The sequence below is a fragment of the Hypomesus nipponensis genome, chromosome 9 (assembly GCF_054491055.1).
Source record: "Hypomesus nipponensis isolate SF chromosome 9, ASM5449105v1, whole genome shotgun sequence".
NCBI classification, from domain to species: Eukaryota; Metazoa; Chordata; class Actinopteri; order Osmeriformes; family Osmeridae; genus Hypomesus; species Hypomesus nipponensis.
This window is the reverse complement of record NC_140369.1, coordinates 13,491,233-13,509,530: the sequence shown is the minus strand read 5'-3', so window position 1 is coordinate 13,509,530 and position 18,298 is coordinate 13,491,233. Positions and strand designations below refer to the sequence as shown.

General features: G+C 46.9%; 2 protein-coding genes across 2 annotated transcripts in view; one reads left to right on the top strand and one right to left on the bottom strand.

The window, feature by feature from the left end:
* The first annotated feature begins 122 nt into the window (after positions 1-122).
* On the top strand, positions 123-6,888 carry taf4a (TAF4A RNA polymerase II, TATA box binding protein (TBP)-associated factor). The gene is made up of 15 exons (XM_084704947.1): positions 123-1,388; positions 1,704-1,831; positions 2,209-2,325; positions 2,526-2,606; positions 2,779-2,901; positions 3,091-3,180; positions 3,277-3,450; positions 3,545-3,677; positions 3,763-3,877; positions 3,970-4,139; positions 4,284-4,414; positions 4,527-4,652; positions 4,946-5,002; positions 5,123-5,242; positions 5,602-6,888. Exons 1-15 carry the CDS (start codon positions 578-580, stop codon positions 5,767-5,769), a joined length of 2,544 nt encoding a protein of 847 aa, XP_084561073.1. The 5' UTR covers positions 123-577; the 3' UTR covers positions 5,770-6,888.
* Positions 6,889-12,090: 5,202 nt separating this feature from the next.
* The window catches only part of LOC146273030 (cadherin-4-like), a 122,299-nt gene continuing 116,091 nt past the window's right edge, over positions 12,091-18,298 (bottom strand). The window contains exons 11-17 of the mRNA XM_084705349.1: positions 17,990-18,243; positions 15,542-15,693; positions 14,118-14,354; positions 13,444-13,677; positions 12,704-12,843; positions 12,444-12,608; positions 12,091-12,297 (exon numbers count right to left, since the gene is read on the bottom strand). Coding sequence (XP_084561475.1) covers positions 12,091-12,297; positions 12,444-12,608; positions 12,704-12,843; positions 13,444-13,677; positions 14,118-14,354; positions 15,542-15,693; positions 17,990-18,243 — 1,389 coding nt within the window. The remainder of the gene's footprint in view (positions 12,298-12,443; positions 12,609-12,703; positions 12,844-13,443; positions 13,678-14,117; positions 14,355-15,541; positions 15,694-17,989; positions 18,244-18,298) is intronic.

Sequence of the window (18,298 nt, the reverse complement as noted above, 5' to 3'; positions counted from 1 at the left end):
GTCTAGTAGGCATACATCTCTGTCCATTCGTCCCGCCCTAACATGTAGAAACTACCAATCCGCGAATACCCGGATCTCCGTGGTGACGTTATATCTCATGAGCGCAGGCGTACGTTAGTTTGCAACTATTTCAGTCCACACACACCTCGTAGAAGTGTGAAGATGGCGTCAGGCTCTGATCTGCTGTACCAGGTCTTTCTAAATACAGAGGTGGACGAAAAAGTAGTCTGTGAGCTTGTGGGATCTCTTGAATCCGAGCTGGCAAGCTCGGTTCACATAAACCCTGGGGTTGAGACTCAGACAGGCGCCCAACACATGGCTAGTACCGGAACAAGGAATAACGTTAATGCTAGCTAATGTCCCGATCAAACTGGGACTTGTTGAAGAGGTTGCCAAAGCAGGTATGCAGTGTTACTACAACGTTGTCTAGCTAACTGTTTCCCTAAGTGTAAGATAAAGAAAACGCCAATTGTTACTCAGGTAGAACTTGGAAGTTGTCTGGCTTGAACTGTTTCCGCTGCAAAATCGGGACTGGACGTGCAAGTGTCATTAGCACAGTTCAGTTTTCATTTTAGCTATGGATGCATCACCGGCTGGGTCGGACTCATCGACAGAAAATGACCAAATCAAGACAGTTGTTGTTAGTGTAAATGCTGTCTCAAATCACGCGGAAAAAGTTACATCGTCAGTGAAAACTTTTAATGGAAGCACTATTATTATCTCTCACAGTTCAGGAACCACTTCCTCTCTAACGGGGATGTCAAAAACTGGTAGCGAAAGCGGCAGTACAGTAGACAGCAATGAACTAAAACTGTCAAATGTGACAATGCCTCCCACATCAAACAGTGTCATTCAGACTTGTATTAACCCACTAAATACTGTTACCTCATCTTCGGCTGCTGGTTTGGGTGGTGGGCTTACCGGAACACTTGTGAAGCCGTGTATGCAAACTGCAGGATCGTATACAACTTTGAATGGGGACAGTTGTACGGAAAATGTCAAAGCACCGAATCCCTTAACGTCTGCACCATTTAGGAGCATTCAAACTCCACTTTTAAACAGTGATCAGTCACCTAGTTCCTCAGTGCCTGCCAGTGCAGGATCGCACATTGTCAAGGCAGAGGCGGTCCAATCATCGGTCCAAACAATCATAAAGACAGAACCGCAGACTGTTCCACCCGTTGTTGCAAATGCGGACAGTTTAATAACACCGGGGATAATCATCAAGAACTCGTTGCTGCAAAGCACACCAAAGACGTGCACTCCTGCTGTGACAGCAGCTGCTAGCCCGGGCGGAATCACAACCGTAGCGCCACAGGTGTTAACCCCGCGCATCTCCCAGACATCCCCGAATCAGCCCAACTTACAGAACATCCAGCTGCCCCCAGGTAGGCAACAAACTTTAATTTTGGAGTAAGCAACAGAAAACATTAGGGATATTGAAAGTCTTCTGCTGGTTGAAAGAGGAGCTTGCATCAAGTTGTTGGGTATCTTTAGTAATGTGTCCTGTACAGGTAAGTGGCAAATGAGCTATATCCCAAAAATATAATCAACTGGATTGATCATCGATCCGAGTGACTTTTAGATAAGTAAAATAAGTTCCATCAGAAATGTGTCATCGGATGACAGGTTTTTTGGTTGCCCTCAAACTCCTTCCTATCTCTATCCGTAGGTTTAAGCAGGTTATGTTGTCTTCAACACAGGTATGGTCCTGGTGCGCAGTGACACTGGGCAGCTGCTGATGATCCACCAACAGATCCTGTCTCAGATGCAGGCGTCTCGCCTTGCTGCCCCCACAAGCACACCACAGGTCCAAATCTCCTCAGTCCAGGTAAGACCACCTGTGCCCATGTTCAGGGAATAAAACACCAAAAAAGGTATTAACCCACCTCACCAACACCAGACAACACATTAACATTACATTACATTTAGTCATTTAGCAGACGCTCTTATCCAGAGCGACTTACAGCAAGTACAGGGACAATCCCCCCGAGGCAAGTAGGGTGAAGTGCCTTGCCCAAGGACACAACGTCATTTGGCACGGCCGGGAATCAATCTAGCAACCTTCAGATTACTAGCCCGATTCCCTAACGCTCAGCTATCTGACTTCCTGCATAAGACACCCACACCGTTTGTGTCCGACAGTTGCTGTCCGTTTCAAAGCAAATGATGAGAACACACCTCTTAGTGTTCTTTACTTCTTCTCAGACCCCTGGTACCTCCATCCTGCCCAGACAGGTGACCCCCACCATTGTCAAGCAGGAGTCTCCTGCCCTCACCTCTGCCCCTGTCACCATCACACTTCAGAGACCCCAGGTTTTACAGGTACCATTCAGTTTTGGTAGCTTCTGACACAGCATAGCTTCTATGCTACAGTCAGCCTTAAAAACAACCCCAAGCAACCGAAACCGCTCAGTTTACAGTTATTTACAACTACTACTTACTCGGACTGTTGGAACAAAAAAAAGTGATGAATTCAGACACTCCAGAAGTTAGCCATTGTTCTCTACGGTTTTCCTCCCCAGACCCCTATAGCTGCAGCACTACCAGGCACATCCCAACAGACAGTCAGCCCATCCACTGGGACCACTGTCACCTTGGCAACGGTGAGCCACCAGTTTTCATCCAATCCCTATGTCCCCCTGTTGATCAGGACTAGGGCTGGGCCTCCATTTACCTATTTACGGCATGCTGATACTCGATACTCCAAACCGTGCTGAATGTATTCATACATTGATTGTATGAGGAGGATTTGAATGCTGAATTGTGTTGCTGTAGGAAACCATGGAGAACGTGAAAAAATGCAAGAACTTTCTCTCGACTTTAATCAAACTGGCATCCAGCGGGAAGCAGTCTTCAGAGACAGCGGAAAACGTCAAAGACTTGGTCAAAGACCTGCTGGTAAGTGCAGTCACCACCAATCACAGCCGGCATGGACAAGAATGATCAGTGTGGAGAGTAGTCTAGCTTTAGCATTTTCCATAGTAGGGCACAAAAACTAAGATTGGAACAGTGTCGTGTCCCCCCCCCCCCCACTAACATATTGCATTGATTTAATCATTTACTTCCTTCTGTGCTTGTTTCTAACAGGATGGCAAGATTGAACCAGAGGACTTCACCTGTAAGCTGTACAAAGAGCTCAGCTCCTCACCTCAGCCTTACCTTGTGCCTTTTCTCAAGGCAAGCTTTGCTGCCACCGCCATCACGTTTCTCACCTCACCCATTGCGACAAATGCTGAGCCTAATATAGATCTAAATGCTGTGTTCCTATTCCAGAGAAGCCTTCCAGCCCTGAGGCAGCTCACCCCAGACTCAGCTACATTCATCCAGCAGAGCCAGCAGCCAGCTCCTCTGGTGGGCCTCAGCAGCCCAGCTCTAATGCCTGCTGCCTCAGCCTCCAGATCCCACCTCCACCCTGTCATCTGCAAACAGGGACACCCAGCATCACTGGTAAGACTGTAGAATATTATGTTCTATAGATGAAGGAAGTCTCTTGTGTTTACCTGTGTACCCATACGTGCATACCCCCCCCCCCCCCCCCTAGGTGCAGCAGGGGACCGTAGTAAGGCCTCCCCAGGTTACCCTGGCAACAACCTCCATGGTATCGCTGAGGGGTCAGGCCCCCAGTGGCTTAATGCTGGGGCAGCCACAGATGCAGTTCAAACAGCTGCAGCAAGGTAAGAGTGTGGGAACACACCAGCACATTTACCTGTGTGGTAAACCAAGAAACATGACAGGATCTGTCTCTGTGTTCTCCCTCAGTCCCCATGGCAAGGCCTGGTTTGATACCTGGCTTTAAAACCATTTCTGGCCCGGCTTCCCTGGCCACTGCAGCCCACACGAATAAGCTGAGAGGGACCTGTGCAGGCACCTACAGGTCTGCCTCATAAACAAGACAAACCTGACCTCTGAATGGGAGGGTTGGCTCTCGGGGTCTTGCTGATTTTGTGTGCTTGTCAACACTTCCAGGGAGGAGGATGACATCAACGATGTGGCGTCCATGGCCGGGGTTAACCTGTCTGAGGAGAGCGCTCGGATCCTAGCAACCAACTCTGTGCTGGTGGGGGCAGTGACGCGCTCCTGTAAGGATGAGGCATTCCTCCATACCTCCACTCTGCAGAGGAGAATCCTGGAGATAGGTGAGGTTCCTCCCCCCTACACACACGCACACACACACACACACACATACATACACACACACACTGAAAGTAGGATTTGCTCTGAGCTCAACTGTTTACTCTTCCCTCCTACATGCCCCATGGCTGTGTGTCTGTCCTCTCCAGGCAAGAGATGTGGGGTAGGAGAGCTGGGCCCAGAGGTGGTGACCTTCTTGTCCCATGCCACCGAACAGAGGCTCCGAAACCTGCTGGAGCGGGTCACTGAGGTGGCTCAGCACAAAAACATCCGTTTCAAGGTATGTCAGTTATGGTACATTCTTTATCAATGTAGGGGTTGCGTGTACGGTATCTTCAAAAGGTCTTGTACCAGACAGCTGACAGTGACAGCACTGCCCTGTTTTTTGGCAGGAGGATAGTCGGTACGAGCAGAGTAGCGATGCGAGGGCCCAGCTCAAGTTCTTTGAGCACCTGGAGCAGGTGGAGAAGCAGAGGAAAGAAGAGCAGGAGAGAGAGATCCTGATGAAGGCTGCAAAGGTACAGGGGCATAAACTCATAACCTCGTCGATGTGGATTTCTGGAAATGTGGGGTCCTCTAGTGGCCAGGCGTGACTGCACCTGTTTCCATGGGTGTAGCTCAGTGGTAGAGCGTTTGCCTGCAGGTCGCAGTTTCAAAATCTTCTGTGTGTTGCTTTGGAGGAAAGTGTCTTTTAAAATGAAGGCATTATAAAGGCGGGCCTTTTTATGTATGTGGAGCCTTGGTGTGGTGACCTGTTTTCACATGAATCTGTGACCCCCTGCCCTGTCCTCTGCTCTGCGGGGTCTTTCAGTCTCGAGCTCGACAAGAAGACCCGGAGCAGCTGCGACTGAAACAGAAGGCCAAAGAGGTAGGAGGCCCCGGAGGTGTGGACCTGGAGCTGTTATGCTGTGCCAGTCCCCAGTGGGATGGGTGTGGTTTTTTCCCAGGTGTGCTCATTAGCTCCCTTTCTTTGTGTGTGTGTGTTCAGATGCAGCAGCAGGAGCTAGCGCAGATGAGACAGAGGGAGGCCAACCTTACTGCTCTGGCAGCCATCGGCTCCAGGAAGAAGAGGAAGCCCGGCTCTGCAGCCTCTCCTGCTGGAGCAGATGTAAGGCTGTTCTTGCTAACCCTAGCCTGAGATCTTAAATCCCAGGGTCTTAACTTAACCCTTGTGCTGCCTTCGGGTCACATGACCCAAAGTTGTGTTTACCCAATTTTACCCAATGCAAAAACAAATTAAAGTCATTTTCTTTTAACCTTCGCAATGTGGGGGCTCTGAGACAGCCCAACGGTTAAAAGAAAATGCTTCACTTTGTTTTTGTATGCGGTAAAGTTGTCGCAATACGACGGTGGGTCACAATGACCTGAAGATAACACAAGGGTTAAATAGACCCGATATGGAACTTGTTGGCTAGCATTTTGTCACACTGTCATGTACCTCTATCTGTCCTGTGGCTCCCTCTGCAGGGTCCGGGGTTCAGTCCTTCTGTGTCAGGTAGTCCAGGTTCGGCGGCGTCCAGGCAGTTCAGCCGTCAGCGCATCACCAGGGTGAACCTCAGGGATCTGCTCTTCTGCCTGGAGAACGAGAGAGAGAGCAATCGCTCCCAGCTCATCTACAAAGGCTTCCTAAAGTGAAGAGACTAAAGAGAGAGAAAGAGTGATGGAGATCCTCCTGGGTGGGAAGAGTCCTGCCTCTCTCACTTCAGAATCTTCCTCAGATAGTCTTTTTTACTTTCATCTCCACCGAGAGATGGATAAAGAGACTCCTCAGTGACTGGATACCTTTTGAATTTCAGTTGTTTTCATCCTACCTTCAAATGTAACTCAATGATCCAGGCGGCTCCTCTGACTACCATGTAGGCCATTGTTCTTTTTTAAGTCTAAGACAAGACTTTCCTAAATACATACTTTTGTTCTACTTGTATGGATTCTCACTTATTGTAACGGGCACACCTGGTGGGCCCTTTTAATGATCTTAAGTATAATACTTTGAAGGTGGTTTGTAATATTTTGACCAACCACATACAGTATATGACGCTGTAGAGTTATTCAGTTAATAGGCCATATACTGTATTTGTATATGACTTTTATTAAAAGTAAAACGTCAGATAATTATAATCTTGTAGTATACTTATTGCAATAACACTGAGTTTGGTTGCACTATGCTTTAATTCCCTGTCTAGTATATTTTTTAATCAGTTTATACACATTTTCTTTCTTTCCAAGTATGGAAATCTATACTTGTGCTATATTTTTGTGTGTGCCATTTAGTAGCAACACATTGATAACAGGATATATAATTGGTGTTTTTGTTGATTTCATGCTTTTATTCTTGCACTTGCACTGAGGGATTCAATTTCCAAAATTATGTTCCCTAAAATATGGTTAATAGATTTTTATAATCTGACATAAGGCTTTGTGGGGTTCTATACAGCATGCCTAGTGATTTGGGTTGGGATTTAAGGCTTGTATTATTGCACCAACAATCTACAATACAAGCCCTTTTAGACATGCAACATTTGTACTTTTTTATACCAAGGTTCTTGACATTTGATAACATGACAGTTATAATTGTCGGTGTCTCTTATACAGCCTGTGCACACAATGTCTTCCTATTGGTGAATTTCTGTCAGCATGTTTGTCTCACAGAGAAATTCCATGGATAATCTGAGAATGGTTTCTTGTACATTTTGCACAGACTTTTGTCCATATGTAAATAATTTTATATAGGTCTGAATAAATGATTTTAATAAATGTCTTGTTTTTTCATGGTCAAGTTTAGGATAATCATGCCGCAAAAAAACATGCCGCAAAATAAATCTACTAGATGACAGTGTGTGTGTTTACATGAATAAACTACTTGTGAACCTGTTCTAATAGCTTCATTTCCCCACAGGGTGGCAGTAAAATCTCACAAAATTTACTGCTGCCAGTTCTGTAGGTAGGCCTCTGCAAGCCAAGTAAGAAAGAAGCTGTCTTGTTATACTGTATATTCATGACTTCTCTGCCTATTACATTCTCTATAGCGGAGTTTCAAAGGGAAAGTTGTAGCAACAGCTTTTAAAGTGTGTCCAGCTCACCAAGAACTAGATCTAAATACAAAGATTCCAAGCTCTGACACGATTTGTTTTCAGCTACTGGCTAGCCACCGTCTGAGCATGAGTATGATGGATTGGCAGTCTACACATCATCACAGTTCTAATGTGCCAAACTCCTGCTCTTTGTTCCTCGGCCCAATCCAATATTTTCCCTTGTAATTCTCCTCTGTACTCTAGCACAGCTCTGCTCTGTCACAGTTTAAGTCCACATAAGCTCCCACTTGAGTGCCAGGGACCGAGCGACAGCGGAGACTGTGCGGTTGCCTAGCGACATCTCAGTCACTGCACCTGAGGGTGTAGAGTAAACACCACAGCCCTCTAGACAGAGAAGTGACATCACTCTGCTTCCTGACATGGGTGGAATTGTACTGCATGTCATTCGTTTGGTACATTAATGCTGTCATACTCTTGTTAGCCAGAAGACAAAATCCCAATGTGTGTGTTGCCGGGAGATGGAGTAGGTATTCTTTACACTGTATAACTTAAAAAGCCCTTTCATTTAGGGGTTGAGGACTTCAATTGGCTTTTGCCAGGAGATGCTACAATAAGGCTAGTGTTTATAACTGCCGCAGGAATGGGTTCATAACCGTGGCCAAACCTGTGAAGGATTGACTCTGGGGTTAATAGCCTGTTGGGCTTTAATGGAGCTCACTCAGAGCGGCAGGACACAGGCCAAACAGGGGATAAGATGATTGGGTAAACTAGGGAGAACTAAAGGAAAACCCAATCAGAGTTAATGTGACATGCGTGTGCGCACACACATATGCACCACACTTATGGACACACACATTTAATTTCATCGTCATAATTAACAAAATGTGCATTTACTTTATTATGTTCTTGTAAATTGTATTTCCAAGGTTCTTAGCTAGGTGGCACTGGTAGTCCATAGAGTTTGCGATGCAAGATGATGTAGCTTTTGGTTTCATCATCATGTTTATGTATATAGAATATTTAGTCCCGTAGAAGAAAAGTGAAACACACCTCAGATATCTTGAAAAAGCACAGCAACATCCAGTGCCAGAACCCACATACAGTGCAGTTCTCTTCACAATAAAAGTGTTCTTACAAAACAATCTAAAATTCCCAAGGATGTCCCAAGTGAGTCAGCCTCTGGAATAAAAAGCTCCTTGTGAAAATGCACCAGATTCACTGCATTGCATTTACCTAAACATCCATCTCCCCTTGAAGCACTTTTACCTTTTTTCAAGGTTCAGCAGTAAATTAATGAATAATGCACAAGTCGTTTTATGAGTCTCTTTGATGGCAACACATCTCAATCCCCGAGCTGAGAGAATTCTTGGATGCTCATCAGGCAAATGCAGACAGAACTAACTAGCCTTCAGTAGTCAAGGCAGGCTGTATTGGCATAACTCTCCATCATGTTATTGTAATATAATTATCCTGACTCACTTACTACTACTACACGTGGTAGAAATCATTCATTCATACTAATCACTCAGCAATGTATGTACAATGTATATGAATGGTCCGCACGCCTGACAGGCTGCTGAAGAATAGAAGATGGGAGTAGACGGAATCAGAGGCCAGAGAAGAAGATAGCGGAGCAAAAGTTTCCACAGGACAGCAGTGGCTGGTCAAAAATCCCGGAGAAATGTAATGAAGCAAGCCCCTTTGTCTGCGACTGGTTTCATGTTTCTATAGAAACGAAGAGTTTGACAGGTGGGTTCTCCTCACCATGACAGTGACTCCATCAGAGGTTTGTTCTGTCGTTCTCACCAATCTATCATGTCGACGTACACATGACAGATGGAGGTAGGGCACTGCACGGACTCACCACTCGGAGCAGTAACATCCAATTGATTCTCCTGCTTTTATCTTATTCATGACCTGGTCTTAAAATAGCAGGAGGGTTCTGCTGTATCAGCAAAACAGACTTGGCAAACAAGTGCCTCCCAGTGCTTGTCTGAACGGAGGCAGCCCCATCAGCACTAAATTGTAAACAGTCAATTACCCAGCAGGCTCTACCACCAAAACTTGGCGGTCTGAGTCATTTCTAGATTGGATTGTTCCCACTGCTGGCCCGGGAGACATGGACCTTTATGGGGAGGAAATGAAAAGAGCAGCTAGATGCATTCGAAAAGGAGAAGTTTATTTACAAAACACAAACTGCTGGCCCCTGACCAAGAACTAAGCTCTTGGTGGGCTCGCCATTCATCAACAAGGCTACTCAAGCAATAGCTTCTCCCTCTCTCACTGGACCACTGGAGCCACTTCTGACTTCCTAATGAAGCTAAACTTGAAGCCCAGAGGACATCTCCATGCTCTGCTCACATACAGTCTCAACTGTCATAGCCTGTCAGCATACAGTGTCGTATAGCATGCAGCATACAGAATGATGGTTCCACCGAAGAGCCCCCGGCCATAGGCTGTCAGACTGTACAGAAGGTTCATTATGTAGCCACTGCAGTGGTTTTCTTGAGTGGAGGGATTAGTTGAGGAGCTAGCATAGCTTTAATTTTCGACCCCAGCATGGTCTCACCGCAATTCAGCCCACCTAATCTCTCTCGCGTCCTTCTCACTCTGTACGCCTCTCTCTCACTCTTTCAAGCTTGGACACGCTCATATCTATTTCTGAATCTTTTTCAACAATGTTTAAAGGGACAGTGTTTTGCATTGGCCCCACTCGGGTTCGAAAAGTAGGGCTCTGCCTCCCAGTCGACTTTCTCGTTCCCTCTCTCTGTTGACCCTCTGTTTCATCCATCGTCATCATCAGTCTTCCACAGAGCCAACCTGGAAGATCTCCACAGGCCTTCATTTAGTCCTCTCGCTTCCTCTCCCCTCTCTCTGGGTGTCTCATTAAAGGCGCTCTATCTAATGAGATTACGTCCTGGGGATTAATGGTGTGGCTAATTGATAGACACACAGCCAGGGAGGATTAAAACCCTTTAAATCCCCAGCGGGTTTTTCGGTGCCTCAGCTGACTAATTGAAATCACAGGGCTGGACACACGCATACTTGACCTAGGCTGAGGACTCCCACTCGCTCAAGTCTGCATGGAGTAGTAGTAGGGATGGGTGCCAGGTTCCTGACTGATCATCGTCACCAGAGGAATCGTAATTCTCCTTCGTCGAACTCCAAACGATGGTAACGAAAACACAAAATGAATAAACATGAACTGAATTCAGTTGATCTTACCAACAGTGATATAATCAAAGGATGGATATAAGACATTTTGAAACATGTCTCCTTTATTTTCTAAAGCACATATCCAGTATCTAGATGAATGAAGAAAATAATTCAGATACACTGAATAATTGAACAACTATCGGCAGGCATGGCTGTGAAGCCTTCCATAGTCCTGAAGACTAAGAGAAGGAATGCTTATGTCAAAGACACCAGAAAAGAGGACTGCATCTGACATATAAAAACAGGAGTATAACAAAGCTTTCCTTAAATCTTAGAAAACAACCTTCAAAAAAAAGAAACCGAATGAAATCTACATCATCTGAACCAAAATTGATTTTTCTTTTTTAAACAACCAACACGCGCACACACATTGAAAATGGCCAGGCCAACACATCAGCCACTGAAGAGAAAGAGAGCAGCAAATGTTGTCATTAATACTTCAAAAATAGGTATCTTACAGTATTTTCTTTTTTTGTGTATCTTTATACAGAGTATATTCATATAGTTTGCGGACTACCTTCACATTCTCACCACATAGTAACAAGTGCGTTGAGTAAAACATTTTGGAAAACAAAAAAATCATGCACCTCTTAATAGTTTTGTAGAACTAAAAAAAAGGTAATGTTCAAGGCGAGAAAAATCCTTCAGATGCTTCCAGGGCCTTCAATCCAAGCCATTTCAAGAGCCACTGTCGTATCGACTGACTAGTCAGATCATGCCTATATAAGCTTTACAGTGTGAAAAACAACACAAAACCGTACAGGGCAGGCAAGCGTCTGAACGTATACAGGCTCCTAGACTCATGGTTTTGTAAAGAAAAGGCAGGCATTCTCTGCTGTTAGAAACCCCCCACAGTTATAAAAACAATCACACATAGCAAGTGGCATTGAGTAGACAATGCTCCTGAAAGTCAGAGAATAGCCCAGCGATGGACAAATCAGGTCCTTCTAACAAAAGGCTGCTCCACTCCATCCCAAAATCCTCCAACTGGCCAGAGTTCAGAATCTATTGTATTGGCTGACAGTCATTTACAGTCCAGTCCACCCTGATAGTGTCGCTTCTTCCTTTCTGTCATCTCTGTGTTGCTGCAGGGTTGGTCTGTCAGCAACGTAGTGACCAGGAGAGGGGCTTAGCAGGTCATGGCGGGGGGTTTTGAGAGTACTTGCCTGAAACTGCTCAAATGGCAACCCACCCTGAGATATCAGGAGTCCCGTACAAAACACACCACAAAAGGCACTTTATAAACGACAGTGCTTCTGTTCTAATTAAATTCAAGTTGACAAAGGGGAGAGAAAGAGTCAAGAGTGCCTTTTTTGTAACACCTCTGTCACAAAGAAAGTGGACAAGATGTTCCTTTTTACCAAGCAAGTAAAAGAGGATCACCACTCTCAGAAGGGTCTCTCTCCATCTCCACACTCCTCCAGTAGATTGAAAAACAAAGTAAACTATACACTGAAAACTTGCCACGAAAAAAAAAGCCAGAGTACATTTGACTTGCAGCAGAACTTTGTGAGGGCACTAAGGCATGCTCTAGAACAGCCTACTGGTCCAGTCCTCACATGTCTACCATGGACCTACAGTATCTCAGGAGCTTTTCTTGGGCCCCGTGTGTGGTTTCTGGGCGCCTCACACATCTACCCCTCCCTGCCCCTCCGTAACCCCACCCCGCCCCGCCCCGCCCCGCCCCCTGCCTTCCACCCCCACCCTCTCAGTCGTCATCCCCTCCGCCGTAGAGGTCGGCCAGCTTCTTGAAGCGCGGCCCCCAGTCGTTGAGGTAGTCGTAGTCCTGGTCTCCTGAGCTGGAGGAGTTGAGGGAGCTGACGGAGCCAGCCGTGGAGCCGCTGCCCTCGTAGTCAAACACCAGCAGGGAGTCGTAGGGCGGGGCCGTGGGGTCGTTGTCAGCTGCCCGCAGACCCTGTAACACGCACACAGGTGGGTTAGACAGCTGGCTCTACAACAAGAACCACCGCATCCCTCCAGACGGGCTCTATATCCCGATCCCGAGAGCGTACAGGCTGGTAAAGACTGGTCGTAGCTGAGGATATGTAAGGGTGAACGCACGTCGTTTATGAAGTCTCCTATGTCTCCAGGGTGGGGCAGGCTGGGTCTGACAGGGTACTGAGACTCAGCAATCACAGGCCTCTCGTCCACCCTGCGCACCCCCGCTGGCTTGCTGATGATGTGGTCCAGAGACTCGGGCTGCTGCAGCTGGCTCAGGTCATAGTCCTGCGTGGGACAGCACAAGGGAGCTCAGCCAGATGGTCTCATGGGAGGGACTTGCATTACCTGTGTGTGTGTGTGTGTGTGTGTGTGTGGCTGACCTGGTCCTCCTCTCCTCCTCCCTCTTCGTCGTATTTCAGGATGTTGTCTCTGACGTCGTCCTCCGGATCGATCAGGAGAGGCTTGGCTTGGCGCTCCTTCTCTCTCCCCTTCATCCACATGACGAAGAACAGCACCATGGCTGCAACACACACCATTTACTGTCAATGACTGCATTATCTACATATGAATGTATTTATGTACTTTGGTGGGCAGGTGCATACAGCAAATATAATAAACAACATCAAATGGTCGAAAATGTACAACAAAATACTAGCAGAGCTTTACAATTTGATATCAAATACGATAAAATAAAATAGAATAAAATAACACATGCACGTGTAGCCTATGCCTATGTGGAGTCGGGTGGCTTAATGGTAAGTGAATCGGGCTAGTAATCTGAAGGTTGCTGGTGTTGCTGGTCGTGCCAAATGACGTTGTGTCCTTGGGCAAGGCACTTCACCCTACTTGCCTCGGGGGGAATGTCCCTTTACTTACTGTAAGTAGCTCTGGATAAGAGCGTCTGCTAAATGACTACATGTACATGTCTGTGTAAGTGTGCTGCATACCAGGTCAGGGGTCCACAAACCTTTTCCTGGGGAGCTACGTGCCTATAAAGCTAATCTACCACACCTGATTCTAATAATGAACAAAGGATCCAAAACCAACAGACGGGCAGCTCTCCAGGAACAGGGTTGGATCCCCCCATGGCAGACAGTGTGAGTGAGCGTGTTCCACTCACTAAGCAGGATGATGATACAGATGAGGATGGCTATGATGGCTCCAGTGCCCAGGCCAGCGGCGGCTACAGCTCCTGTTGTGGTGCAGTCTCCATCCTCGTCACACGGACACACCTTCACCCTGATCACAGACCTGTTGGACAGGGGCGGGTTCCCCGAGTCCGACACGGTCACAGGAATGTCGTACACCCCTGCTTCCAGGTGGGGGATCCTGAGTCGCAGCTGGGCGTAGTCACCTATGAGAGTAATCACACACACACACACACACCACACACAAACACACACACAGATCACACCAGTCAGCGTGACCTGGGCATAGTCATCGTTACACACGTCAAGAGCACAGAAAGAGGTCAGGGGGAAGCAGGTGGACTTCCTGGGATGAAACATTGGGAGTCTGGGTCTTATTTAGCCTTATCACAACTCATTCATCTATGAGGATGGCATCTTGTCAGTCAGAGCACTGGGAGATGAATGGATCTAATTCCTCACAAACGGAAGGTCATCTGTCCACATGAGCAGGTGGCATTGTATCCCTGTGAGCCTTCTGACTGTCACGCCTCACTCCCTCATCCCCCAGTACACAGAGCGGAGGTCAGGCCGAGGGCCCTGCGAACAGCGAGGCTATGGCTCCACACAGAAGGCGTTCTAAAATACCATCTGGCGTTGACCTTACCACTGAGGCGGGAGATGGTCCAGTTGCGGCGGACGCTCTGCGGGAAGGAGGGAAGCTCGAAGACGAACGGGCCCACGTTGGGGTCTGCATCGGCGTCCGAGGCTGTGATGTTCACCCTGGAGTTGGGCCTGGCCCGCTCACACACCTGCGCCTCCTTGGGAATCAGCACTGGAGTGTTGTCATTCACGTCTATCAGGTAGATCTGCAGGGTGCCTGTTCCACTAGCTGGAGGAGAACCTGGGAGAGGAAGGACAGAAGGGGAAAGGCAGAGAGGTGAGAATGAATACCTCACATAGAAAATCTTTCGATCCGTAGTCAACTTCACCTGGAGGATGTCATTTGGAAAAGGAGGCACATAGAGATAATGATGAATTGACAGAGTGGCGAGAAATGGGCGGAAGAGAGAGACAGAGGAAGATCGACAGAGGAAGATAGAGAGACAGAACAAGACAAGAGAGGGGGAGAGAGAGAGAGCGAGGTGCAGCCACTGTATGACAATACCATCACCTTGATAGTAAGTTAGTAATGACAGTTAGAAATGAAAATTTGTACCATTTGTTTTTATACTTGAATGAAAGTACAAAATAAATACGATTTGAACACAATTATTTTTGATAACAACACTCTCACTAACAATAGCCTACACTCAGCATTTGAGAAGTTATATTTTGGCATGGGCTGCAACGTTGTGGCTGGCAGACTAACACACATCGTTAATAATCAGCGCCAAACTCTTTCTACTTGATAAGTAAGAGTTTATCCAAACTGGAGCTCATTCAGTCACAGCACTGGAACAGTTTAAACTGGGCTTTCTATCAGACAGCATCAAGCAAAAGAACCATGTAAAGGTCCACTGCCTCTGCTTGCCAGAGTCTACAACTGCCTAGTCAGTTATGATTGGCTAGATGCTTTGTCGCACTCCCTTTTCGATTGAGCAAAATAGGTACAGAGAATTTTATGCAAAGTAGGTATCCTCCTGGAGAAATTGAGGTTTGGAATCAATATGCAGTCAACCTCTTGTTGGGCTAAACATTTTGTATGCTATCAAGAGCAATGCGGCTTGCAAGTCCCAGACCAATCCTTTCATTACTTTCATCGATGAATTACAGCTGGGCATTCACCCTCTCAGGTACAGTAAGTAAGCGCCTCCATCTAAAATGGTTGGGCTTGATTGGTCTTATTTCATTGATGGCTAAAGCAGCTGGGGTAACACTCTGTCTGGTAAGTAGAGCAAGTAACACATATACACACACACACAAACACACACTCACATCAACACATGCACACAGACACACACACATTCACGCACACAGACACACACACACACACACACACACACACACACATGCAGAGCTCCACAATCCACTTGTTGTTTCCCTGTAAAGTACCCAATTTCTCTCATAGCCACAGTCACACTCACTTACCAGACTTACCATTGTCGACAGCCAGGAAGGTGGCCTGATAGATGTTGTTTTTGACATAGAAGGACTCCCTGTCAAGCTGAGCCAAGGTGGTGATCTGACCATTGGTCCTGTTGATTCTCAGCCAGTTGGCCGGGTCAGATAGCTTGGAGTACCTGCTCTCAAAGACAGATACACAGACCACCTCTATCTGGTTAGCAACAAATACTAAACCACTAGACTAGCACATAGCACACAATATAGAGAAAGAGAAGAATAGTGAATGCCTTCTAGACCCGTCGTTAGACCGTTAGATGTAGCAAACTACATTCTGTATGTACGTTTATTATTCCCAACAGGATGTTATTTTAAAGAACAAATTTATCAACCCGACATAAACCTGCCCCTTGCAAGTTGGGGACTATAACTTCTAAGAGCCATTTGTTGTAAACAACTGATCTGAGACTATTTTGGTACTGAAGAGTACATGTTGTGAGTGCTGCAAATGAAGTGCTATGTCTGAGAGTGGAGCAGGTGTGCAAAGGTTAATTGCTAGAACGTTGCATTGGCTTGTACTCAACATGAATTCACAGATAGTATATATGTCAATATTCTTGCTTAGACACTTGAAGAAAAAGATGACGGGGGGAGTGAAAGAGGAGGAGGAGAGAGAAAACGTGCCGGAGAACGATAAAAAGAAGAAGGGAAAAGGGAGAGGTGAGAGAAGGAGATGTGTGTGTGTGTAAATCCAGTGCACAGGATGGTGTGATGATGAGAACAATGTGTCGGAAGTTAACACAGGTTAGTAGGTGCTACTGAAACATGGGGGAAATAATGGCAGAGCTAAATCTGGCTTCCGCTAATGACGCACTCTCACCCTCGCAAACCATGGGAGTTACGAGAGGTAGAATAGCATTTCTGTGTACTGAGTGAAGGGATTACTGAGAAAAAAGTGCCAAATTGTCACAGGCAGCCACATAAACAGACTCAGGATTCAGCCTGGATGTGACGTTTGTTGGCAGGTGAAACAGGGCTTTTTGGTAGACGTGTGTGTGGTTGTGTCAACCCTCCCTGTGCTGTTGTGCCATCTGAGGGGGCTCTCTTACTCCCTCTGACACCCAGCTGGCCAATGGGAAAGGCCACACAGCTGTTGAGGCAGAGCAACGTCCACTCATGACCTCACTTTACAAACGAAGCTTAACCACCCTCTCCACTCCATCCATAGAAAAAGACCCAACCCACACAAATATACCCACATACAGTTTTATCGTTGTGCGTATGGGAGGTCAAATAAGTGAATCAAGCAGTGGAGATCAGACTGTCTGCTGCCAGACTACCTCTGAAAGACACAGGAGCTTGGAGCATCCATCAATAACTGAGACAGACAATAGGGTCAACAGAGAGAGAGAGACAGAGAGACAGAGAGAGAGAGAGAGAGAGAGAGAGAGAGAGAGAGAGAGAGAGAGAGAGAGAGAGAGAGAGAGAGATAGAGAGAGAGAGAGAGAGAAAGAGAGAGGGAGGGAGGGAGGGAGCAGTAGAGAAGGGTTTTCTCTCTCAGAGGAGTAAACAACATCATAGATTTAGTTTGCATGACTAAATCCATTAAGAAAAAGCCCTGTGTCTCAAAATGTGCCCGTTTATCTTCTGCCACTCAATTCTACAACATTCTGCAATGAAGGTCTCCCTGCCATTAAGTGGAATTGATTCATGTTGCATCTTGGAAGGGAGTGGCGGGATGCCCTTTGACCCTGTGGGGATTTGGGACTTCTCTCCGGTAAAGGCCACGCTGGCTCGATGCTGGGCTGGCAGCGTGCCGGCCATGCCATCCCACTCCGGGAGCACAGGACCACAGTCAGCGGATCGATGAGGACTGAGAGGACTGGGGTGAGTGTGAGGAACAACTCCACAGCTCAGCTCATTACACACTGACCCCTCCACGCTCGTCTCTAGGCAACAAAGAAACCGTTGGACCCTGGTCCTCGATGGGATCAGTTTAGAATGTCACAGCGGAGACATGGTCCAGTGTGTGATCAACCTGGACATATCATAAAGTTCAGTGTCTCTCCTGGGCTTAGTCAGAGATGTGTGAAGTTCTGAAGTGTACAGGGTTTTAGAGGTCTGGTGTAGCAGATGTGTGTATATGTACAGACCATCGCGCCAGTCAGAAGCTAGCTTTTTGTTGGCGTAGCTGGTAGTGGTCGCACTTGCAGAGTTTGTGGTGCTGTGTTCGAGTGACGGGCGGTTAAGACGTGCGTGCACAGCCGACAAAGCTTGCGTGATCACGTCTTTTACACCGGTATACACATTTATATATAGGAGCGCATTTATACACACAGTATATACATATGTACATGGCCAGTGTATATAATACAAATATATGAATTATAATGATATATATAATAAGTCCTATAGAAAAGGTGTGTAGCTGGTGTCTTTGGATTTGAGGGCCTGTGGCTGTTGTCAGGACCCTACCTGACGGTCTGGTGGATGAAGTGGTCAGGGTCAGTGGCAGCAAACACAGTGACGGTGGTGCCTGCCGGAACGCCCTCCTCGAAGCGGATGAGTTTGGGGTTGACGGGAAACACAGGGGGCTCGTTGACATCCTGAACTGAGATGGTGACCCCAGCCGTGGACTGGAGGGACGACTGGATCCCACTGGCCAGATGGGCCTGGTTGGACACCACCACTGACAGCATAAAGGCCCGGTTCATCTCAAAGTCCACCGGCTAGGGTGGGATGTGGTGGAAGATGCAGAGAGAGATGTGATGCCACTGATTAATA

What these genes read in the sequence shown, in the direction of transcription:
- taf4a (XM_084704947.1), top strand. Translation starts at nt 578, where the DNA reads ATGGATGCATCACCGGCTGGGTCGGACTCATCGACAGAAAATGACCAA. An exon ending in GAGGAGAATCCTGGAGATAG is followed by an intron (nt 4,140 to 4,283) that starts GTGAGGTTCCTC and finishes TGTCCTCTCCAG; the next exon opens with GCAAGAGATGTGGGGTAGGA. An exon ending in CCTCTCCTGCTGGAGCAGAT is followed by an intron (nt 5,243 to 5,601) that starts GTAAGGCTGTTC and finishes CTCCCTCTGCAG; the next exon opens with GGTCCGGGGTTCAGTCCTTC.